We start from the raw sequence: 25,123 nt of genomic DNA on the forward strand, positions 1-25,123 counted from the left end.
ATGGATTGATTGAATGGCTTATGTGTAACTCACTCAAAGCTATTAATGCAAAAACTGGGGCAACATGGGTTAAGACCAGACCGATAGCTGGAGAGACAAGGGCCAACGGCCAAGAGAGGTGAGGACATGGTTTTGCACGAAACATCCGTCAGAAGGCAGAAAGCACGTTTGTAAGACCATTTTATTTAATTTCTTAAATTATAAGGGACATACAATAGCATTGAATGAAACTCTTGGGGCATAGCCCGCTTTAAAAAAATTAAAACAAAACGAAACAGAAGAATGCTGAATAACAATAAAAGGAATATTTCATTATTTACACTGTGCAATTCAAAGAAATCCCAAAGCGACAGTGATACAGCAGTAACCGTTCCCTTTGCCACAAGCGATCTGAAAACGCCACGCCACCGCTAGAACATTCACTCCCTACAGCCTGTAAGCCAGCTGGTCTGTGTGTCCACTGACTGGTCAGAGGGAGGGGAGAAACCTTCCTGTATTAGCTTAAACACGGTTGCTTTGATTTTATTCAGGTTGTTACCCAATGCATATTAAAATGCATAGTGAGAACTTCGCCTTTTGACTGCATGGTGTGTTTTTCTACATATCTTTAGAAAGCTATGAGCTATCAGAGCAATGAGCTGCAAAGAAAAAAAAAAACATGGAGTGAGCTTGTGTGTCTTATTTATGTCATATCTGATTCAGCTGCCAAACTGAGGCACTCGTCTACGATTGGTCCAGACGTACTGAGGGGTGAGGCAGTTTGGACCAACTGGAGTGGAGCGTGCGCTGTCTGACAAGAGTAAAAAAACAGCATGCACACAGCTTGGGCGTGTGGCGTGACAGGAGAAAGGTACTCCTGATTTTCCTGACCCCGACTGAACCGGTGCCCTTCTCCTGGAGACCGACGCTGACCCCCCACCCTCCACACCACCACCGTGTAGGAATGGCGCTGACACCCCTCCGGCCTGCCAAGTATAGATCAGCCCGCCCCGACCCCCCCTGGTGTGTTTGCCCAGCGGCTGTGCAAATTCATTTTACAACCCACTGCTCCTAAATCGTTCCCACAATTACCCTGCCATTAAAACAGAGACTCTACTACATAAAGCTTAAATACTTGGTTTACGGTTTGCTCCAATATCCGCCACAGCTAAAGTGAAATGACGAGAGGTTTTAAAAACTAACAAAAAAAAAACACAGGCAGGAGTATCCTTATACATATGCACAGATTTTATGTCCAGATGTGTATATAGTAAAGTGGAATAAATCACAGATGTTGCTTGTGTAGGCAGTTTAACCCTTTAATCTCAGAACTATACCAGAGACACAGTAGTTTCATCAGAAAGGAGAGAAAGCACTCTGTCTTCCTTCCTGGACTGGCTCACTGGTAGGGTTTCCAGTCACTATTTGCGCTGTTGAAGCTGAGGTGATCCAGTGATGGTTGAAAAAAAAAATGCACCTTTACTTGCAGCCTTAAGATGCCTGGTCGATCACAACAACCACACACATAGTAATACTGACCTGTGATTCGGGGTGTCAAAAAATGCTAGGAGATTAAAAATGGTAGACACATATTGACAACAAAATAAAAAATACAAAAAAAGAGAAACAAAATGAAAGATCTAATACAGCCTCCTTTTCCCATAACATCATCCATAGCACGTTATATTAAATAAGGCACAAATTTACACATACAATTAAAATTTTGGCTAGTTATTATTCCACAGTCCTTTATTTACACCTATATGCACAAAGTTAATAGTAATTATGGTCACTGTAACAATAGCTGTCTTCTCTACATTAAAACCAAGGGCAACCCCGAAAATGAAGCGTTATGCTTTTTAACCTGGTATTTAGGTCCTCTTTTTTTAGAAAATAAATCTCATGTTGTCAGGGATTAATGTCATGTTTTGCGGTACATCTTCACGTTTAAGCTCTCATTTTGACATATGCCCCTGTTCTTGCATTGACTGGATTACTGACCCTTCTGAAGTGCCCATGGGATAGTAGTCCTTGCTTTACAAGCATAAAAAATCTCCTTAAATGAATCTAAGGAAGGGCCTTAGACTATGAGTCTGGGCCTGTTCTTATGATGCTCACCAAAGCAAGACTTCCTATTTTCCCAAATGCCAATGCTGTCATTTTTGGTTGAAGCACTCCTCCTGGTCCTGTTCTCCTCCAGTTTGCAGAGATAGTTTTCTTTACCTGTGAGTTGCAGAGGAAATCTTTTTGCCTGCGTGGCCTGTGGGGAGTTCCTGTATTCCCCATGAAGCAAAACTCGGCAGCTGGCCTCTTCTTGACAGTCAGAAAGAGATCATTGCCGTGCATCTCACCTTACCATAGGTGTATGGAGGGAGTGCAACCTGTTTGGTCAAGGTGAGAAACATACATACAACGTACATACGACGTACATACGCCAAACGTCTCTCTGAGGAAGAGGATAAGGCGAAGAAAGGGCTGCCTACAGGGAGTCCACTGGATCCACTTCCTGCACTGTGTATGTATATATACATATCCAATGTGTATATATATATAAACACATGTACACATACACACATGCATATAGAGATGCACACTGGAGGCTGAGTCAGCAGTGGCCGTTGACTCTGGTCTGACATGTTAGCTTAGCGCTGAGCGAATGCTCTTCGTGGTCCCTGTCCGGCCCCACAATGCACAACGTGCAATATTCACCTCCAATGGATTTCGATCGTGACCAAGAGCCTAACTGAAGGTGGCGGGTGACCTACCGGTGACCTCTAGGTCAGGATAAACCCCTCCCCAACCCCCACCAAGTCCACCGGCTTCCTCGGAGCCAGTGGCAAAGTGATACCAATGTGGTACAGAGACGCTTGCCGGGAGGGGAATCGGGTTTGGTGGAGGCCGAAAGGTGAACCTCATCGGTCATTCCCTGGACATTCCACCCCCCCCTCCCCGTAGCCCCCGTCCTGTTCGGCTCTTTAGAGGGTTTTAGTGGAGGGTGTCCCCAGTCTCGCCCCTGTCCCTGCCCCCCTACCCTCACCTCAGTAGTTGAACTTGCCCTGGGGGTTGACGGGAGAGGTGGCCGGGAGGAAGAGGGGCTTGGGGGGCACCTCGGGCTTGAGGGAGGCGCTCCGGCGGACGATGGCGACCCGGTGCGCGGGCGGCTGCTCGCTGTAGCTGTGCTGGCGGGTCAGGTATCCGCTGGGGATGAGCGGGTGGTGGGCCTCGCTGGAGCCGCCCGACGAGTTCATCCGTGTCAGCAGGGTGGGCGGCTGGTGGCCGCTCCGCTGGCCGAAACTGTGCTGCCGGGGGACCAGGCCTCTGTTGGCCATCTTGGGGACGGTGATCAGGGAGTGCCTCTGGGACGGGTGGCGGGCGGGGCCCTCGGATTGGGCCGGTGGGGGCGCGTCTGGGGGGACGTCCATGCGGCGGGTCAGGCTGTCCCGCGGCAGGGTGGAGGAGCTGTAGTAGGGGGCAGACTCTGTGTCGGGGATCTGCGGCTGGACCCGGTTGGCGAAGGCGGGTTGGGCGCCGGCAGGCAGCGGGGCGGATGTCAGCACCGTCAGATCCTTGCCGCCAGCCGCGTTGGTCTCGTGGATGTGCTTCAGGAGCTCGTCCAGGGCGGAGACGTCCACCACAGTGTGGGGGTAGCAGTGGTAGGGCTGTGGCACCACCCGCTCGCCGTTGGGGATCTTCCTCTCCTCCAGGTGGAAGGCGCCCCCTAGTGGCTGCCCGTTGGACAGGCCGTGGGAGAAGGGGAACATCTGTTGGGAGATGGCTGAGCTGGACCGCGAGCTGCCCATGCCGGGGGGCTTGGAGTCCTTGGCATTGTTGCAGTTCTGGTTCTTCTCCCATTGGTTCCTGAAGGCCTTCATGCTCTTGATTGGCAGCTCGGGGGTGGAGTCGGGGGTGGGCAAGCCCGTCAGCTCGTCAGAGTGGTGGTGGTGGTGGTGGTGATGGTGGTGGTGGGCGTGGTCAGCACCCCCCCCAGACCGGCACTTCCCGCTGGGAGGGTGCTCCTTCCCGTTGGGGATGAAGGAGTTGTAGAGCTTTGGGGAGGGCACCTCCAGCTTCTCCTCCTTGGCCTGGCCATCCAGCAGGCCGTTGAGCTTGGCTAGGCTACGCAGGGACAGGGCATGGGGGAGGGGCGTCTCGGGGTCCTTGCCCAGCCTCTTGGTCTTGTGGCCGCTGTGGCTGCAGTAGCAGGAGACCAGGAACCCGGAGAGGAAGGCGCCCAGGACAAAGGCCACCAGCACGCAGGCGATCAGCAGTGTGTAGTGTACGCTGTAGCTGGACTTGTCAGCGTCTGGAGGCCGTCGAACACCTGCGGGCAGAGAGGACAAAAACCGTCACCACACTGACTGACACTGCCAAAATCACGACAAAAAGCATCAGCAAAATGGCCGCCGTGTTTGATACAGAAAAACAACAATAATGGAGCTGCCCTGGCTGACCTATTCTGAACCCAGCTCAAGCAAGCTTCTCTTTCTGTTAATAAAACAAGAGCTATTTCTTGCCAAGCACTCAGCCAGTATCTCAGGGGCAGAGACTAAGAGCTCCCAAGCGGTGATTAAACCTCTGAACACTTTCAGGCTTTAAACGCTGAATAAAGCACCAGAAAATTTTTTAAGCCAAATTCAAGCGCACACTGTAGCACAGGTGTACCCGGCACCAAGCTTGCCAAGATTAATACTGAGACACACCTGCTTATCAGAGAACACAATGCGGCCAAATCCATCTTTATGGTTTATTTATAGAACCGATCGAAAATTCCTCCGACAATGCGCACCAGCTGTCTCAGAGGTTCTCGTTTGGGTGCTATGGTGTCTGTTTTTCCACTGGCCTTCCTTCCAACTCGCTAGACTCATCGTCAAAATGGAGCCAAGTCAACCACTGTTCCCAGTTGGAGCTGGAACACCAACACTCAAGGCCTGGAGAGCAGAGACTCTCCAACTCCAGTGAGATCACACACACTGTGTTACTTCCTGGCCCATGCAGAGAGTTCCACCATTCACTTTACTGAGCAGATATTCAGCTCTGCCTCCCTTCCATTCTCCTTGCCTCCAGGCTCTGCTTGGCACTAGAGGGGGCTTTGGTTCTATTCACATTGGTATACTAGCTGCGGGCATTGTCTTTGACCACACCCATTCATTATTATTCATCAGGAGACTGCAAATTAGAACACTCTTTTCTTCAGCAATGGCCGAGACAAGATATTCAATGCTGAGCACCTTGAGTCAAACATCTGTTCAGTAAATATGATAGCTGTGGTTCCACTCTTCGGGCAATGTGCTGATGGCAGGCAAGCCTGTAATGTATGCTGGCTTTGAAATGGGGTCTGTTACAAAAGTTCAGTGCATAGTGATTAGGATCAGAATCAAATAAGTAATGGTCTAGCTGCTAATGAATCCTTGTAAGCCCTGGCCTTCCACAGAATTCTTCAGACTATGTAAATCACAGAGAGAGAGAGGAAAAACACTGAAGATCTAAAAAGCAATACTCGGAGCAATTCTCCCAAAGGGAACGGTCAAAAATCTAATTCAGAAATACCAGAACCTGAAATAACACAACAGGAATGCCTTTAGAATAATAAATAATATAAAATAATATTAAGACGAAAACCACAAATGATTGTCTCCGTTTCTTTTTTGTAACATGTTATTGTTCATAGTTGGGGATATGATATACCTTTATATAGGTATATGTGTATGTGTATATACACACACACACACACACACACACACACACACACACACACACCGTGAACCATTGAGAACACACAGCCCCTTGGTGCAGACAGCATCTGAATTAGAGCAGTGAGATGAAATCCCCTGGCAGTAGCAGGTTTCTACAGATGCAAACGGGGTAATTTCCTGCCATAATCACTACCCACGTCAGTCGACGTGATGGAGATTGACACAGGTAAATGCAACGCGCGTGACGACGACGGCAATGATGATGATGATGATGATGATGATGATAATTGTGAAAATAAGGAGGTGGTGAGAAAAAAGGCTCCGTTGCCTGTGATCATGGTATTTATGGAAATGCACACAGGGAGGGGGAAAACTAATGCAGGTCCGCAGAACTACCTATTTTTCAGAGCAGAAAAGTGGCACACATGGCTAATACTTTCATTTGCTTTTAAAGTAGGTATATTATAGTTTCATAATATCCCCTGGCAGAACTATGACGGAATGATTGCTATTTTCATTTAGCGGTCAGCCCTTGCTGCTGCTTAAAGACAAGAAATAACCATGCAGGAAAATGCTGAGACCGGCAAAGTGAGTTTATGTGCGTTTGTAACGTGAATGACAACTTGCTGGTCAATTCTGATGAGACGGGATTTGACCAAATCCAAAGCCGGAACAAATCCTTTGGTATGAAACCAGCTCTGATCAGACATGTGCAGTGAAGCGTGAAGGGTTGATGACAAAGATTTGATAATCGGAGCCCAACGAGGCAAGTGTTTTTCTCTTAACTTTACACAGAGTAGGATTTTCCTTATGGTTCAAGTAGATGTTTTATGCAGGTCAGAGAGTCAGTGGAGAGCAATACGTTGCTATATGGATCCTTAATAATGAGAAACAAATGTTAACCAAGCAACGTGGAGATCCCGAGCTCTGTGAGTAGATTGAGATAAAATGAACAGAGGTCAGCATCCAATACTCAGAACGCAGTGAAACAGTTCACACTATGCTCTTTCAGTTTCAATTTTAATATAAGGAGAAAAGATGCCAGTGGAATCATTCCATAGGCAATGTCTGGTCATTTCTTTGTCTCCTCATCCCCACTGCATTATGTTTAAGCTTGCAGTTCCACCGTGAATGGAGAGACCAGCAAATATCATCTCTGTCCTACTCTGTGCGTTAAAGGTAGAAGAAAGAAAAAAAAAAACGATAAACTTCAGAGGCAGTTTGGCATTCCACGCACACAGGACCACTCCGGCAATGGGGGAGAGAGGAGGGGGGTGGCGGGGTAGGGGACGGCGTCTCCGCCTCTGCGGCTGCGATCCGATCAAACGCGCTCGCTTAAAGCTGGCGCGGCTCCTCTGTGGTCCCGCTTTAAAAGGTCACCGTTGTAACGCCTGCCAGAAATGAAAGCAGGCGCCCGCGTCGGCGAGGGCCTCGCCCGGCCCGCGTGTGTGTTCAGCATGTGTTTTAAGTTTACCTCCAATCCTCGGAAGAATATTAATATTTATACTGGGGTTTCGCGGGGTGCCACGGCTGAGCAGTCGCGGCGTGTGTACTCCGCTGGCGTTCGATCGCTCTCGGCCCGCGGCGGCATGTCAGCCATAATCTGGGATTTGATCATTCACGATGACAGACGTGCGTTCTGGCGTGGAGTCCAGCTGGATTTTTTTGTTTTTGTTTTGGTAAACATAAAAACGGACGAGTATATTTAATGCTCGCGGTCTCAGATTGCTTGACAGCCGTCCAGGCTTTTATGGTCTGGTGTAATTTCGGCTACGTCACTGCCCTGGACTTGGCGGGATCGGTTCATGGCGGGGCTGTGGATTTACACCGGTCTTAAACTGCCTCTGCCTCTGGCTCCTATGTTGCTACAATAGACTGATTTCCATCACAGTCCCATAAAATTGACCACATATTGTAAAATACATTCTTCTTCTTCATTCTACATCCAGTTCATATTTTATGTTTTAGTGTGTGTTAGTACACTTATTATTTATATACTTCTTATTATATATTTATTTATTACATATATGTGGTTTTAATAAGGGCTGTTGGGAGTGCACAGTGGACTATCAGTTTGTTTGTAGCGTAGCTGAGGCACGACCTTAAGGAAGTGAACTACCTTTGGACTTAGCCATGGCTGGCACAATTGCCTTCTGTCCCAGAATCCCTTGCTGCAGCCTCAGCTCTCTGTGGCTAGCGGGAGAGCTGTGACTCACAGTTGAACACCACCCCCTACCCGCCCCATGGCCCTGTGACTCCGCCCTCCATGCCATGGGCCTCGGGTGGAACCGCACGACTCATGACTTCTAAGAGGTGTGGACTGTTGCGGAGGCGTGAGCCAAGAACTGGGGTTTTGGTGGTCACACACTGCGGAGAGCCCACGACGGGATGGACTGCCGTCACCGCACTGGGCTGACTGTACCTCTGGTTCCCACACACAGCTGAACCAGTCCTCTCAGAGCTGTGAGTCAGGACCCACAGGGATGTGACAGAGGTTTAAGTGGTCCCCAATGTACATGTGATAAAAGGCATATTACATACCTTCCACAGAACCACAAATCCAAACACTACAACTGTTCATACACACATACCACTAAGTAAAATCATGAGGGGCAATCTTGAAATGAATGCGCAGGATATTACATGCATTAAAGTGGCAATTTCAATACTTTTAATGCACTGTTTGAGATTTATTTTTTTAGTATGCTTGAAATCATCATATGCCTACAAATGAGTGACGGTTGCTTTTTTTTTTTTTAAAGGGATGAGTCACAGGAAATGCATTTGTTCACTGGGCGCAATGGGGTTTGAAAAGTTTTGAAAAGTTTTGGGTTTGAGCTGGGAGACATACTGACATGGTGATTGTTTGAAACCTGTTTATCAGTTTGCTCATGCTCAAGGTATCCAGCCGCTACCAGTGCAATTATTATAGATTTGTGTCCACACAAATGGACTGGACTGGGTTTTTGATTGGGTTGGTCAAAAAAAATAACAAAACCTACCTGGAGCCAACTTCAAACCCCCATACACTCAGAAGTTGCTATGAGTCAAAAAAAAAAAAAAAAAAAAGGAGCAGATGTTTTCTGGAGTTGTCCTTTCCTCGGCTTTTGTTCACGGGGAAGCTGTGGAAGCTTCCCTGATGCGGCACCGCGCTGGTAAATTACGCGAGCGTGTGAGCGTATTGTGCACTTCATTTTTTTAAAAAACAAAACTCCAACAGCAGCTGGGATTAAAGGATAATGGCACAGTCATCGCTCAGAGCCCAGGAGCCAACAGCATCTGAGCGGCTGATAATGCATTTCAAAGTTACGTGATGCAATTAGCGCATCCTCCCCGTTTCTCGCGGGCGGTTACATTACGGGGTTTTTTTCCCCTCTCCCACGTCTCGTTTTAACGTGTGGCGCCTCGGCTAATGCGCCACAAGGAGTTAATGGTGGGGGGGGGGGGTGCACATTAAAGACACTCTCAGGGCTGCCGGACAGGTAAACAGGCATTTTGATGGGGAGGGACAGAGAGGGATGCATACTGCACGCGGATAACGGGTCCCGGGTACGAGACGCGGAAATATGCAGTCACAGGCGGATTAAGGGGCTCTGTCCTCCCCTCTCTCCAAGCACACAACTACAACACAGGGCTCGGGAGCCACCCCGAAACGCTCTGACAGCCTCTGTTCCTCAACTCAACAAAAACGATTAGTTCCTGGTGGTTAAAAATAGCCGTCGCGCTGGCGTTACGTGACCCACCGAGGGCTGTTGAGAGCCGTTGCTCCGCGCAGCGACGCGCTAATTGGGAACGGCGCGTCCAAACGGACCAAGTTACACAACCTGCGCTGTTTTCGGCTCTCTGAAGCCTGCTGCGGTCAGGACCAGGAGGGGGAAACACAAAGTGAAAAATAAAAAAAATAAATATAATAATAATAAGCATACACAAACAGCTGAAAAGCCGAGAAACCAGCTACCTACTTGAGGCAAATACTGCTTGAGGCTTTTTATGCGTTTTCTTTTTTTGGAAATCTCAAATGACTGGCTTTAGAAATGATGAGTTTTGGAGTGTTCAGATGGTACTGGAACAGTGTGTTTCGGCTCTGAAGTACAGGGCATGTGGAAGTCACGTACCAGGCTTGGTCTTCAGAAATTAAAACGAGTTAAGTGAGTTTAGGAGACATGCCACAGTAAAAAGGACACATGAGCTATCATGTAAATGCAGCGGCATCCAGTTCAACACGCACACACAGAGTCCAACACGCACACACCCTGTTGGATTTAGACACAGTTTTCACAGCATCTTACTGACCAATGGAAATAACTGATTCTAAGTATGCATCCAATCAGTGGCTCTGATTAAACGGTTGAGACCTGAGCTGGAACGAAGACCCGAAACTTGTGGACCTCCAGTGAACCCTACTGTTGTATGGTGACAGAAAAACATGAATCAGCCGGGTACAAAGATACAAGAGTCACCCCCTGCTGTATGGTGCTTAAACTGTAGGGATGTACGGTTTTACTACGGTCGCTTTATAGAATCATCCATGTCCTGACATCAAACACAAAGTTTCCAAAGGGAAAAAAAAAAACAGAATCAATTAATTCAACAGACTCACACTACAATCTTCCTCAACAGCCTCAGTTCCTGCTTCCCGTTCTTTAAAAGATTTCTATTGCATTATAAAATAACACGGTAACAGTTTAATTTTACAACACATAAAAATTTCGATTAGGTGGTTCTCCATTCACTGGGCTGTAAACAGTCGTCCTTTTCGAGCAAATCGCCAATTACTGAGCAGCTGGAAAACTGCCAGTTACTGTCGTTCGTGCGCACAGCTTGTGTTATGAAATGAAGAGCACAATGAATGTGGAAAAGTGGATGACTTGAACACTGATGAAGCCCTTTTTCCTCTATGAGAGGGTAATGAAAGCACCCTTTAAGGCCTGGCAGTGTTTCTGTGACTCTGGCTCTCCCTCTCTCCCGCTCGCTCTCTCTCTGTCCCCCCTCAGGCTTTGCAGAGGAAGTTCTGGATGAGTTCGTTTTGTCCCTCCTTCCCCACGGTGCTTTAATGAGTTGCGGAGGCCCCGCTTCCCTTTTCGTGCTTTATTATCGAGACGTCTGTCTCCGCTCCCTCAGATAAATTAGCCGCGAGTCGGGGATCTGGGACCCCAGCTCCCGTACGCCGTGGTTCACTTCGGTACGCCACTGACCCAAAAGAAGGCCCGTTTTAAAAACCAGAAGTGGGGTAGGGATGGCCTCGTAGGATTATGGCCCACTCGGAAAAACAAATAGTAAGTTATTCGAGTCAGGTAAGGTATGGAGGTACGTCAGTGCGAAAACTGCAGCGGTTTCAGCTTTAAAGCACCGCGGGAGAGCTCTCTGTGAAAGTGCTTGCTACCCTCATTAAGATGCTCTCAGTACAAATGGGTACAGTTCTAATATGTATAGCGTTGTGCTCCTTCCATGATAATTTGACTTCATGCGCTTAACGCGCTTACATAGATTACTCTTGGTTGCAACACTGCGGAAGCCAGCACTGGCAAAGGCAGGGGCATGAAGTGCTTTATTCCTAATGGTCACCTCGGGCAGGAATGACTCCTGAGGCCAATGCTGCTCCTGTGCCACTTTTACCCCCCCCCCCAACACCCCGGATTCGGTAGGCGTTCGTCCTCGGCTTGTAATTAAATGCAAAAGCGGTATGTTTTTTGCTTTGAATGTTCTCAGCGAGTTTTGCCGCTCACCAAAAAAAAAAAAAAAAAAAAGAAAAAGAGAGATGAAAATGACTGAGCCGAGCCACTGGGGTTCTGCTAGCAGCAGCTAAAGGCAGCCGTGTGACGAGTTCGCTTTGCGCTCTCCCCTTCTGAGCAGAGAGCCAGGGCCGGGGCTGAGGCTGCACTGAGTCAGAGTGGCTCACTGGAGCTGCTGGAGTGGTGCATTGTGGGAGGAAAAATTAGAGCTGCACAGAACAGAAACTGAGACGGTGTGGGACAGAGAGGAGAGGAGCTGGAGTGTGCTCACAGATACGTTTACAAACACCGGAGCGTGGAACATTTGTAGCCAAAGGGGACAGAAAGTAGACACCTGTTGATAAGCTAGTGTATTAGGCATGATCATCAAAACATGAGTCAAAGCACGAGTCACGGTTCCAGCAGTGGCTGTAAGCTACAGCTGATCTCCAGTCTCTTTGTAATAATCACTTTGTCTAACGCCACTCAATATCCTTACTATAACTGAACTGAGTTAAAAGCAACAGGCAGCATTGTAGCAGAGTGGTTAAAGAGCAAGACTCGCAACTGAAAGGTTGCAGGTTTGACTCCAGTACTGCTGCTGTACCCTTGGGCAAGGTACTTAACCCACAATTGCCTCAGTATATATCTAGCTGTATAAATGGATAACATTGTAAAAACCTGTCATTGATGTAAGTCACTCTGGATAAGAGCATCTGCTAAACGCCAATAACACTCGTACTAACAATCCTACACGCCTTACATATTGGATTTTTTTCCAGGTGCTGTTATTTAATTGTTTTTTTTTCATGAGGGTAGAAGTTTGACTGAGAACCACCCGCGCAGCTGTGTGTCTCGCAAGCACGCGCACACCACACCACAGCGGACTGGGCCTGCTGGCTAATGAGCCCGCCGCCACGATGGCACCAGGGAGCCCGGGCCCACGCGCTGGTCCTGGGGGGCCCCCCTCTCTCTCTCCCTCTGTCTCTCCCCCGTCTTTCTTTCACTTTCAACCGCAATACGGCATGCTGCCGAAGCACCATCTGCGCCGGCCAAATGAAACCCTGGCTCCAGGGAAGGTGTGCCGGGCAGCAGCTAGCGAGGGCCTGTGTTTAAATCTCTGTTTACTGTTGGCTGCGGCCTGGGGGACTGTGTTGTGTTGTGTGTTGTGTGTTCTGTGTCCGCGTCGTCTTCTCTCGTGGGCGGCAGCTGAATGAGGTTTTTGGTGTGTGTGGGGGGGGGGGGGGGGGGGGGGGCTTCGTGGGGGTGAGGATGAGGTAAGGTCCATCATTTCGCGCCTCTCTGCCAAACGCGATTGTTTCGGATTCGTTTCGGACAGACAGGCGTCTGCGTTAAAGTGAACGCTCCCAGCCCCGAACAAAGGGGTAATCTCCTTTATGCAACTCGCGGGGGCTTCGGACGCCGTATGCAGCAGAAAGACCGAATTAATCCGTGGGGGGTGGTGGTTGCACTCATCAGCGGCTGGCACCCGCCGCGCCGGCGGGATCGCCGTGCCAGGCCACAGAGGGGAGCGGAGCCAGGAGCCCTGAAGACGCTCTGATTCCGAATGCTCGAGGCTGCCTCTCTCCCGCGGATCATCGTCAGACACTATTATCTGTGCTGTAGGAATGTCATGTTTCCTGTCGTGATGACTCTATTGCATGCGCATACGCATGCTTGTGAGAGCTTTGGTTTTATCCCTGTAGCTTAGCGTTTTTGTTTTTTTTTTTTTTTGGCTTGATGCTAAATCTCTCACATATTGCTTGTTACTCTGTAACCAACTGGAACTGACGAACTGACATCCGTTATGTCATCTGAGGGTACAGGGGCAGTCCTACCTATGTGGCATGCACTGTTTTTGCTCCCTAGGTTTGAGATGTGAACTCTTCCTTGGAATGGAGACATAAATGGAGCAGAAACCAAACACAGGCCTAAGAGAGTTTAAGTGCATCTCCTTGGATCCAGACTCCTACAATGCATAGCTGGCATAACCCACAGGGACGGTGAAGAAGCCCTTTTGTAGGTGGTTCAGTGTCTGCCTTAGTGCCCTAATTGTGTTATTGTATAATCTGTGTGATGGATCAATTACCACGAATTCAAAATCCGTGCGGGGCCTTAATATTTGCCTGATAAGCACCCACTCCATAACTGTTTATGGCGAACGGCAATTATGTTTTTAACGTTACACCTGATGGCTTCTCATTTTTGATACGGCGGTGGCTGAGTGGTGTGCTTGCACAATCGTTTCTCTGCTTTCCTGCTGGAGAACCTCAGCGACTCACCATGGTAATTAAATATCAAAACAAAGCCAGCACTCTCCATTGGAAAAAAAAAGGGGAAAAAAAAAAAACACTGTCACTTCTGCTGCGGTATGAAAGTGCTGGAACTCTGGGAAGAGACTGTGGAGGGAAAAAAAAATGTTGCAAAACAGAATAATAAAATACAGAATGTTAATACGCACAGTCACGGCCCATGTGGCGGTCTCCATTTGCTGGCCGTCTGTCGAGCTTTTTTTTTACGGCCGTTTTGATTTTTTGTGTCCAACTTATTTCACACTTGAGTGAAAACGAGAGCGTTTGTGTGAAAAAATAATTGATTAGATAAATTGTGCTGAATAAGTCTGCATATTGATTGGCCCGCAGGAAAAAGAGCAAGCATGGGCATTGTTCTGAGGGTTGAGACCGCTTTGGCTGATACTCTGAGTGGTGCCTTTTCGCCACCTAGTGGTAGAACAAAGGTACTTTGATTACTTCGGGGGAAGCTGCTCGTTCAATGATTGAGTGAGACATGCAATATTCTCCTAGAGTTGCTTAGTTGCTGCCAAAAACCTGTTTTCACAACACATACAGCACGGTCTCAACAGACTCCCTGTGGGAACCTCAGAAATGACTCACTGCCAGAAATTCAGGACAAAAAGAAAACGACAGATCCTGACATCCATTCACCTAAATCGTGACAGCGAATGCTCATACACAAATATGAGCCTTTCATGAGACTGTGGATGTACGTCAGAGGAACCTTGCCCCACGAAAGCCCCTGAGAAAACCTGACGTCAGACAGCCTTCATATCTATGCGCCTCACAGAACCAAAGCACCAGACCCATTAAAATCACACGAAGCTCGCAACAAACACAGCCCTTGTGCCGTAACCCATTTCATACCGTCTTTGCACCAGGCTTACCCGCTTCCTGTAGGAACTGAGAAGACGTCATTAAACGCGAACAAACAATAAACTGTAGGTTGAATAAAACAGAATCAGTAACTGACCGTAAGCTGAATCGGCAGCGGCATTCTGCCCCCGTGTCGTCACCAGCACATCTGCAAATGAAACAATAAGAGTGTCATTAAAGAGAGTTGGTAAACATATTTCCACAAACCAACACCGGCTGACATTATAAGGAAACTATAAAGCAACAGTTGCTTTACAACGACTTCATCGTGTTGATGTCGCAATGCAGGGGTTTCCCTGCAGATGCCCTTACAGATAACAAAATGGAAACTGCAGAAGGTCTGGAGGTAAGGAGCAGGTCTCAGATGCATAGGCTTGTTTTCAGGAAACTTACTGACAGAACATTAAAGCAAATCATTATGCGTGGAAGACCATGCAATCCGGTGACGAAAAAAGGCTGAGATTACTTTCATTGCCGATACCTGCATCCACCTGGACACGCCCACTGCAGAGGTGATGCGCGTCGCTGTGCTTACCGTGACAGCCGTCTGTGTCCTCTGTGTGCCCACCCTCGATGTCCTGCTCAAACCCGGCCCTGAGGATTCAAGAGACAGAGAGAGAGCGGGCTGTCAGAGAATATCCTTTTCCTGCCACCGTTAAATACAGGCCTCTTGCTTTTTAATTGGCCGCACTGTCACCTTTTCAGAGCCGGCAGGATGAGAAGCGAAACACACAAACACCGTGACGCTCTCCTGAACGTCAGAGAGAGCGGTCAGCCCGCTCCGGCCTCTGTCATCGTCACGGAGACACCTGCGGATGCTGTCAAACTGAAGCCTGAAGGTGGCGGAGGGCAGAGAGGAGGGGGAATTTGTGAAGGTCACATGACAATCACTCTGTGACCAAGGTGGCACACATGGGGACGAGGGGGGGGGGGGCAGTGGGGAGTACTAAAAATGTGGAGAAATATTTTTTGAAGTTGATGATCAGAACAAAGATAACAATGGACTAACTGGGGGGGAGGAGTAAAGGGCTTCTCTGACATCTCCTTTATTTTACCCAGAATGCCCTGCAGGATCGGTCTGTACACGGTCCGAGGCGACTGCCTTCCTCTCACCGTTTTCGGAGATGGGAACACGCCGAATTAGCCTCTCTGTGGATTTCCCGTGCTTTCGAATTAGGCAGTGAAATTGAGAACCGATATTCCATTACTCCCCTCACACGGAGCCAAACCTCTCGAGCTCCGACTACAAGGTTAATGAAATAGGTCACATTCATAATTTAGACAGCTTCCCCCACAGTGAATAACCAAAAATCAAGTGCGTCGTAACATAAATAACTGTAAATCCATTATTAGACTACTCTGCCACCTGTGAGAGCAGGTTGGACACTGGCGCGAGGTTTCACAGGCTAATGGAACAGGAGACAGAGGTGACACCTCCCGAACTCCATTAGAAAAGTGAATGAACAGATCCATCTGCCTCGTCCCGGCTCTTCATCCTGTTTTCCGAGCACAAAATGTACCCCTACTGTGCATGTTCAATCATCCTGACGCTTCTTCGACGCGCCAACGCTTTGATCTCATTCATTTATTTCTCCTCCCCTGCCTTTCTATTAAGGTAAAAAGTGCGGGATGGGAGCTGCGCTCATTAATCAAACTCATCTTGGCTGCACCACCCCACCCTCTTACAACAGAGACATAGTAATCTGAACTTCACTTGTGTTTTGATCAGCAGTCAGGCCACAAAATTGTGTGTCTGTGTATGTGTGTGTGTTTGTGTGGATGCATACACGTGTGTAGGTATGCACGTGATGTGTGTTTCTGTGCACGTGAGTGAGCGAGCTTGTGTGTGTTGGTGTGTGTGTGTGTGTGTGTGAGTGAGTGAGCGAGCGTGTGTGTGTTGGTGTGTGTGTGTGTGTGTGTGTGTGTGTGTGTGTGTGAATGAGAGTGCGTGTGTATGTGTGAGTGAGTGAGCGAGCATGCGTGTGTGTTGGTGTGTGTGGCTGAGGTAACTGTAAAGGCCTTTTGTGATGGCTTAAACTTTTCACACAGTGGAGTGGCTGTCTGGCTGGTGGACCGGGGGGAACTGCTAAGATGCTTAAACCCGCTCGTGTTTATCCACTCTCGTCTCAGCGAGAGCACTTCGGCGCTTTGGAGCTCGTCTCGTGGAGACTGCCGTTCCTGCCAAGGCATCTGCCGAGCTCACCTCTGGATCCCGTCCCCACCAAACAGCAGACCCACTTTGAGAAGGAAGGGGGGGGGGGCATTCGGCCTGATTCATTACCCTCACCTAAAAGATGGCCCATCTGGTATCTATCTCAAGGAAGGAAACTCAGGAGCTCCAAGAATCTGAATGCTTTCTGCCCAGTCTCTACATTAAATAAAGCTTTGCTGCGATTTTATTTTTTACTGAATTGGTCTTGCTGTGGATATGGACTCCAAAATATGGAGACAGTGTTTTGATACGGAGCAGCTCATGTGACTCAGCTCATATAAGCCACGTCAGTTTTAAGTTTCCTTTGGAATTTCATGCTAAGTAATGTGTCAGTGTGTAACAGTGCCAATTAGGCCAAAACTGGACACGAACGAAGTGTTGCCGTGTTTCGCAATTTTTTCACCTTTTATAGACTTTTATGGAATCCTAATGGTATTATTTTCCAGAATGCTATACAGTTCATGAGTGTCCTATCAAGGTACCCCAACACTGATGGAAACAAGTCTTTCTTGTGAATATCCTTCATTGCGACTCTCTGCGATTTGGGTCCAACAGGAGCTCTTGAAAAATGTGGCAACTTTTTTTTCTGTGAAGAGGTGGCAACAAAGAGACTGGACATGGTGAGCTCACCACAGGAAAACACCGCTCTGACGGTGACTTTCATTGCTGGTGGATTTTGCACACCAAAGCTGCGTTTACTTTGAAAGAACATGCTGTTATGGTGCCACCGTGGAGATGGTGTCGCAAATTTTGGCATAAATCTGCTGTGCCAGGACAGTGTGGGCCGAAGTGATGCCACCTCTGTGCCCCTCCACGGCACCGCTGTGGTGTGACCATGGCGTTACTCTGCTGCACAGCAAATGACGTTAAAGCAACAGTCTGTATGACACAGTTCACTTTATCCAGTCATACGTCCGGTTCCCACACCACACCACACCACACTTTGCCTAAACACAGGCATTTTTGCCAGTTTTGGAAAATTAAGTCATCCTTACGTGATGATCACATTAGAGCTGACTGACAAGAGAAGAGAGTTTCGAGCAAACACACACAATGAGTAAACAGGCGACGAGGAATGAGCACCGGTGACAACAATGTCTATCCCAGCTTCCTGTGTGAACAGAGATATGCCCTGTTTAACTTCCATCATCTGTGCGTAAATTAAGTGGAAAAAACCCACAGAGCTGCAGCTCATATCATTCATATACTGCCATTTCAGTGGGGGGAAACAGCCCCAGCAGATAGGGTATACTGGAGCCCAGCTGCCGGGTGTTCAGAGATTGTACAGGCGCAATGAGAGGGCCAGCAATAGAATATGATGGGTTTTAAAAATTAGCTCTGCTCCACTCAATGACAGCTAGCTCTTGGCAAACTGCATGGAGTGCGTGCACAAGGGAAAAAAACGGATTGAACCTGGGGAGAAAGAACGAGGAAAGAAATTGCATTGTGGACTTTCAGATGGAATGGTATGATTAAACGTGAAGGGGAGCGGTGGCAGCAGGTGTTTGAGTGCCAGTTTGGAATTGTTCGGCACACGAGCGCGGGCTCGGCGTCAGGGTCCCCCGTTTGTGCGGAGCTCAGGTCTGAGTGTACCGGTGACAGCGAGGGCCGTCGCCCCTGCGCCGAAACTCATTAACACACATTTGCGGTCAAATACCACGAGCCAAAACCACATCAGATCCGGCAATTCCCTCGGTTGTGAAGGCAACAAATTGTTTGGATTATCATGACCTGATTTAGGACTTTGCTGCCAAGAAATCCAAAAAAAAAAAAGAAAAAAAAAATCAGTCAAAATTGAACAATAAAAACTGATAATTTCCCAGTGGGCCTGATGCTGAACTTTGAATCTCAATTTTGAAGGAAGGCAGCGTTTCTTTTGTTCAGGCAATAAACCGGGCACATCAGTGAAGAAAAAGTAATGTTAGGGGGGTCCTGAGTGGCTCAGTCAGTAAAGACACTCTTCCTGAACACTGTGCATTAGTCTGGTCTGTAGCATTAGGGGACACAGAGCCCCTATACCAGTGCTCTGTTCTGCTGGGGTGGTGTGGGATTACATGCTTAAATTAGAATTCCTGAGGGAGTATATTTTGAAAGTAAAATATCCTGTAATATTCTTCGAGGATTGATATTATCCCATGCTGCCAATTAAGACCATAAAAGACGAAGCAAGCCTTGCAGTCCTGCCACAACTGTCACAACTCCCATCTGTCCATGCAGTAAGTGACAAGATTTATTTGCCTTTAAGTCCTGCAGTTCATCTGCACAAACATGTTGAGACACCACTCAAAGAAAAGGGCTTTCTTGATTGCCCACCAACTGTCCCAAAGCCATGGTAACCAAAAGAGACGGGTAACCATGCCAACGGCATGTTGTTTTCGGAAAACCTGTCAACAGGTGCGGACTGACACCGGGCCAAGCCTCCTCTGCATCCTCGTAAATTGCAACCACCCTGGGTTTACCGACCGAGGTAACCTGGCATTCGGAGTGATTCAGCGGGCAAGGCCGTACAAACAGCAGCAGTAAAGCTGTGAGGCGGTGTGGGAGTGAGGGGTGAAATAGGACCCTCGCTCTGACAGGAAGAGTGGGCCGTTCCGCCCGTGATTGAAATCCACACGGCCGAGGCGCGGTCTTCGATTGCTCCCGGCAGCGGGGAGGGAGCTCGGGGAGAAATCCATTGACTGGCCTTTAGCTGTCACACTCTTTGCTTTGAGGGAAGCCGGGATCAATAGTTCTAAGTGTCAAATGGCTTCTTTCCAGTTCATAAGAATGGGTAAATAAATTACATCTGGATGGCTTTGATCTATGGCTCTATTTTATTTTCTCCGGGAGAACTGAAGAATGAATTCTGGGAGAGCGTGTATTACAACCCGACCGAATGCCGTCTGGGTTCACAAACCGTGTCTTATAAATAAACAGAATGACACAAACCTTTTCGCCCTATTATACGTCTATGACAGAGCTTACCGGAGACACCCACTCTCCCCTGATTGGGTGCTGTTTGGTGGCTGACAGGAGGGCATCCTTGGACACATGCAACAGTTTTAGCAGACATTTTAAGACTTTATGATATATTATGAATTAAGCATGTATAAATGCAAACATTGCATTAAATTTAAACTCCTTCAGTGTTTTAATTTTCATGTTTGTTCATTTAAGATTTTTTTTTGTCCTCAAAAATAAGAAAAATTCAATCCGCATAAACTTTGGCTGATAATGAGATAATGACACTTGAGAAACTGAACCTTATTCATTTTTATTAAATCTTGTAATGAGAATTTCTCATCAACTCTCTTGTCTTAGACAGGTCAAGATGGCTCTGATTTGAAGCTAGGAACCTATAAAGAAGAACCTAGTCGTACCACAACACGTACCCAATCAGAGCACAAACGGCCGTCAATTCTGACATCACTGCACCTCCAATCAATTGTCCTGTCCTTTCCTTTCCTCGTAGACACATTGATTTCAATCAGCAAATTAGAAGAACTCTACACATAAATCCAAATCGACTCAGATGTCCTCTCCTCTCGATTGGCCGGTCAGGTCTCGAGAATCCCCGCCCTCTTTTTTTTTCTTTTCCAAATGAGTGAGACTTACTTGAACCCGGGTGCGGCGGTGGCACAGCTTCCTGTCTTCAGCCAGATGCAGTAGGGGTCGCGGGAGGACAGGCAGCTCCTGCAGAGAGGGGGGGGGGGGGGGGGGGGGGATAGAGTGTGAATCCCACCAGCAGCATGACAGAGCCCTGCAGCGGTGTGTTAGCATTAACGATAGCATTAGCGCTAGCGCTGCGGGCCGCCTCCAGCAGGCGCATGGCGAGCGTCAGCCCAGCCCGTATTTCACCGTTTTTTTTTTTTTTTTACGAGCAGAGCTCTGATGAGCCTCGCCTCCCGGGCTGTGAACCCAAATGGGAGAGGCGCTGCGGGCCTGGACGGGCTGGCGGAGACCGAGCCAGGCGTTTTCCTGTCAGCGCCGAGGAGTCCGGGAGCCAGCGGTGCTGTATAGCTGACAGCCGAGAGGGAGAGATGGGCTGAGGGATTATGGGTAGGGGGAGTGGGGTACGACTGGGAGGGGTGTCTCGGGAGAGGGGTGACGAGCTCTTACTTATCTTTCACCGGCCAGCCAGCCCATGTAGTCTTTCGCCTAACCATCAAGCAACCCCCTCCCATTCCCCACCTCCCATCAGGAAGTGATGTGTACAGAAGCAAAAGTACTGCACTGTGGGATACCCCAGCGGGACACAGAAAGACAGCCATCTTAACTCCCTCACTGTATCAGACACCTCTCTCCAAACACTGTCACTTTGATCTGTATTGATCGATTTACCTCACTTTCAGCGCCAGATTTCTCCACTACCCTGCTGTATCCTGTAATACAAGGCACTGAGGAGTCTGCCTCTGTTTTCTGTGGGGGGGCCGGGGGATGGATGTGGGGTGGGGGGGGGGGGGGGGTGGGTGGGTTTGCTGCATGTCCTCTCCAGGGTCACATCTGTTTACACAACACACTGGGTCTGAATCTGTGTCTCAGCCTCACTGAAATTTGGCACCTGTGCAACTTTCACAAAAGACATTGCAGGTGAGGCACAAAGACAGGACACGCCCTCTTCCATCACCTCTCTGTGCCTCTGTGCGCATGGGCTTCTCACAGTACGTTACATTAGATTATTGGCATTTAGCAGATGCAGAGTGACTTACATAGGTTATAGCTACATGCTATCCATTTATACAGCTGGATAGTTACTAAGCCAACTGTGGATTAAATACCTTTCCCAAGGGTACAGCAGCAGTGCCCCACTGGGGACTTGAACCAGGAACCTTTCAGTTACGAGCCCTGCTCTTTACAGTGTACTCTTGTCATTTAGCAGACACTTTTGACCACAGCGACTCACGCAGCACATCTAATAAAGTTTTCTTTAACCAACAATTTCCCTTCCACACTCTTAACGACAGCATGGAGAACTGTCACGGAAAAACACAGAGGGTGACCGCCTCTGACCTCTGAGGAGACGCGGCAGGCACCCCAGACGTACCTAAAAAAGCCGAAACCGTCACGACGGATTTGAGCTCTTGCCGTCTCCGGCTGCAGGGGTGCGGGAAAGAGTGACTGATCCCCCAGGAGCGGAATTCTCGCTCCATTACAAGTGAGGGGCCCGGGGGGGGGCTGGGGGGGGGGGGGTGTATTCCGCTGGAAATGAAGACATTACCGAAACGCCCATGGCTCAGCAGGCCCGGGGAGATTATTACACCCCCCCAACACCCCCAGGTACAGAGAGCACTCGCTCCATCCTCTGAAGTGTCTGCTAATGGGATTTCCAGCCCTGTAACATGAAACGGGACCTGGGGTTCCTCCCCCTCCCCCCACCCGCCTCTGGGCTGGCAATCGTCCAATATGATGGCTGTAATTAGGGGGTAACACTGCCAATCAGCTCCGTCTCGGTGTCTGTGTTGGTGTCAGGGTTAACAGCTGATGGTACCTCGTGTGGGGGTAGCGCTGTCATCCCCTTTTGAAAAACTACCTTTAAGCGTTTTTGGAACCCGACCCCCACTTCATACCGGCGGTGAACAACGGGAGAGCTTTGATTCTGGACGGATTATTCGCTGATGATATACACAGCAGACCTAACTCCCGTCACGCATCGAATTGATCCCTATTAAAACTTCCAGCTGCAGGCTCCTTGAATACACCAAATCTCAAATTTCATACTTGCCCCCTGTGCGCCGTAAATCTCGACACAATGGGGAAATATGCAATCAGGCTGCCGAAAGTGGTGCTCTGCTCATGAGCCTAACACCGCAGCGAGAGAATCCAGCCTCCGTCGAGCGCTGACCGACTCGCCTCGCCTTTCACACTGTCCAAATGTGAAATCCGCGTCATTTAAGACTCATTTCAGACATCCCGCAGAGTGTGGAATTATGACATGGGTCTTTACAGCTAGGGGCAGACATAGGAAAGGCTGTTTTTTTTATTATATAGTCAGGGAGCCAAATGTGAACTTTTTTCCGAAGAGCATGGTACTCAGAGGCTCTGGCTTCTATTTAGTGTTGACCAATAAGCTTTGCTTTTACATTGTAAATTAAAAAAGGACAAAGGACCACATGTATGAGGTCCAGTTAATGTGCGAGCATGATCATACACAAAAGCTGTGGACAGGTATAGCAGGATGTGGCGATGGGTGTGGCCCACAGGTGCTTCTCACCTCTTGCAGGTGCCGTAGTCTGCACAGCGGCTGAGGGGGACACGAATGACACAACTGGAGAAGGCCACGAACAGGGCGTGGTGCTCCTTGTCTAGTTCCAATCCCAGAATCCTCTTCTGCTCACCGTGGACACTGCACCTGGAGTGGAGTTTGGTTACAATGAGACACAAACCCCACGTAAACTCACACAGCATAGGTAGGCTGACACTGGTGTGGTGTGGTTACAGGGTTCATGGGTAAACGCAGGGTGCATGGGTAATTTCACTGTATAGCACTTTACCACAAAAAGAGCTTTTCTGCTGTAGAGCTGGAACCAGGCTGGTGTGTGCTGGCTGTGACCAGAGCTGCATCATGCCCAGATTGAGATATCTGCCTAAACTTTGACTCTAAAACAAGCATACATACTAGCACAATGAGCTAACATGATTCAGCATGAACTAATTCAGTCAGCCTGGTTCCAGCTCTACTGGTGAAACGGGGTATAATGAGGCACCAGTCTGGTGCAGTACTCAGGGTCTTGGAATGAGAACATATGACTGTAAATTCAAATTAAATTTTTAGTGAAAAATTAAGAGTGTCTTCCAAAAATACAAAATGATCAACCAGAACAAATCTAACTAACAAAATGAACCTTAGCTCTTCACCCCATAATTCCTAGCTTGAATCCAACTGCTTAAATTCAGGAGCATATTCAATAAAGCTTGAGGAGTTTAAAACTGTGTGACACCAGACTCACAGTTCCCAAATAAGAGAAGCGTGGACACATGCAATAAGGAGAGAGGAATGATTTAACCCTTTCACTGTCTGGCAGAAAACCAGGGTCTATTGCAGACAGGGACTCACTTGGAAGGGTTGTAGACATCAATGTCCTCCAGGAGCTGGGGTTCAAAGGTCGCGTTGGGATGGGTGCTGGCCAGAACCTTCAGTACCCTGCCATCCTCTGAGCCCAGGAACAGCATTGTGTGGTTCTTGTGTGGCCCGGCAGAGGTGTCCACAGCTATTTGGGTCAGCTTATACCTAAGGTCACAGAACTATACTTAGGCCTCACCCACAGATATAACGTTCACAGATGCAAAACTCTTGGTATTAAAAGCGTCAACAGTTGCACTAAGGACTCTTTCTCAACTGATAAAACATTCCGCTAATTTACAAAATCATCTTACGGCTGTACTAGTGTGCATCCACACTGGGGTGTCAGGCTTTACTGCAGAATTGAAACGCAGTTGCTAAGTGATGTGAAACAGCGTGTCAGATGCTCCCTCATCATCATCATCTGTCTTGTCAGTTGTCAGAGTCTCTCGGCTGCGTGCGGCGGGCCGCAGCGGGTATACCAGCTGGTGTGGGTGTACGGGGCCTGGCTGCCACCGAGAGCGAGCGCTGTGAACGAGTTTGCCCTAAATTATCAACACAGTGGTGGGAACGTCTCCTGACAAGGCTAATCAATGGAGCATGGCTAATCTCTTAATGGGAGGGGGAGACTGACATCAGCTATTGGCTTGTAGGCCTGGCAGCGGAGCGCAGCTAATCCCTATAATGGGGGGGGGGGGACACATCGGCTATCGGCTTGTAGGGCTGCTAGCAGAGCATGGTTAATCTCTTTAAGGAAGTGGAGAGAGACATCGGCTATTGGCTTGTATGCCTGGCAATGGAGCACCTGCAATCCCCTTATGCGAGAGGAGCGTGGCATCAAGTATCAGGTCACAGGCCTGGTGGCAGAGCATACCTAATCCTGCCATGGGAGGGGAGTGATATCAGCTATCGGCTCACAGGCCTGGCAACGGAGCACAGCTAATCGCTCCACAAGGGGGGGAGGGGGAGAGCGACATCAGGCATCGGCTGGCGGGCCTGGCATACCTGCTGGTGGTGCGTGTGAAGCAGGGCCGGTCGTTGATGGAGGGCACCGCCTCGTCCATCAGCGGGTATGACTTGATGAAGGTCAGGGTTTCGTCTGGGAAGTTGGTGGAGGACTTGTAGGAGGAGGCGGGGCCATCGCCGGCACAGGAGCCTGGTCTGTGGAGGGGGGATGAGAGTGTCAGCAGGAGGGGAAGATCAGTACTTACCTCTCAAATCCCAAACACTACTCTGTTCCATATTTCACAGCCAACAACACACGGCAGTTTCCTAATATTAAGAACAGCTCCCACACCAGGCCCCTGGAAATACTATCT

The 25,123-nt window shown here is 48.7% G+C and overlaps 1 protein-coding gene across 1 annotated transcript in view; it reads right to left on the minus strand.

The window, feature by feature from the left end:
• Nucleotides 1-240: 240 nt before the first annotated feature.
• The window catches only part of LOC118796345 (semaphorin-6D-like), a 37,899-nt gene continuing 13,016 nt past the window's right edge, over nucleotides 241-25,123 (minus strand). Inside the window, exons 11-17 of the mRNA XM_036555179.1 lie at nucleotides 24,810-24,965; nucleotides 23,799-23,972; nucleotides 22,956-23,093; nucleotides 20,360-20,437; nucleotides 15,089-15,147; nucleotides 14,651-14,701; nucleotides 241-4,300 (exon numbers count right to left, since the gene is read on the minus strand). Of these exons, the coding sequence (XP_036411072.1) occupies nucleotides 3,018-4,300; nucleotides 14,651-14,701; nucleotides 15,089-15,147; nucleotides 20,360-20,437; nucleotides 22,956-23,093; nucleotides 23,799-23,972; nucleotides 24,810-24,965 (1,939 nt within the window). The 3' untranslated portion in view covers nucleotides 241-3,017. The remainder of the gene's footprint in view (nucleotides 4,301-14,650; nucleotides 14,702-15,088; nucleotides 15,148-20,359; nucleotides 20,438-22,955; nucleotides 23,094-23,798; nucleotides 23,973-24,809; nucleotides 24,966-25,123) is intronic.

This window comes from Megalops cyprinoides, chromosome 21 (genome assembly GCF_013368585.1).
Source record: "Megalops cyprinoides isolate fMegCyp1 chromosome 21, fMegCyp1.pri, whole genome shotgun sequence".
In the NCBI taxonomy this organism is placed as follows: domain Eukaryota; kingdom Metazoa; phylum Chordata; class Actinopteri; order Elopiformes; family Megalopidae; genus Megalops; species Megalops cyprinoides.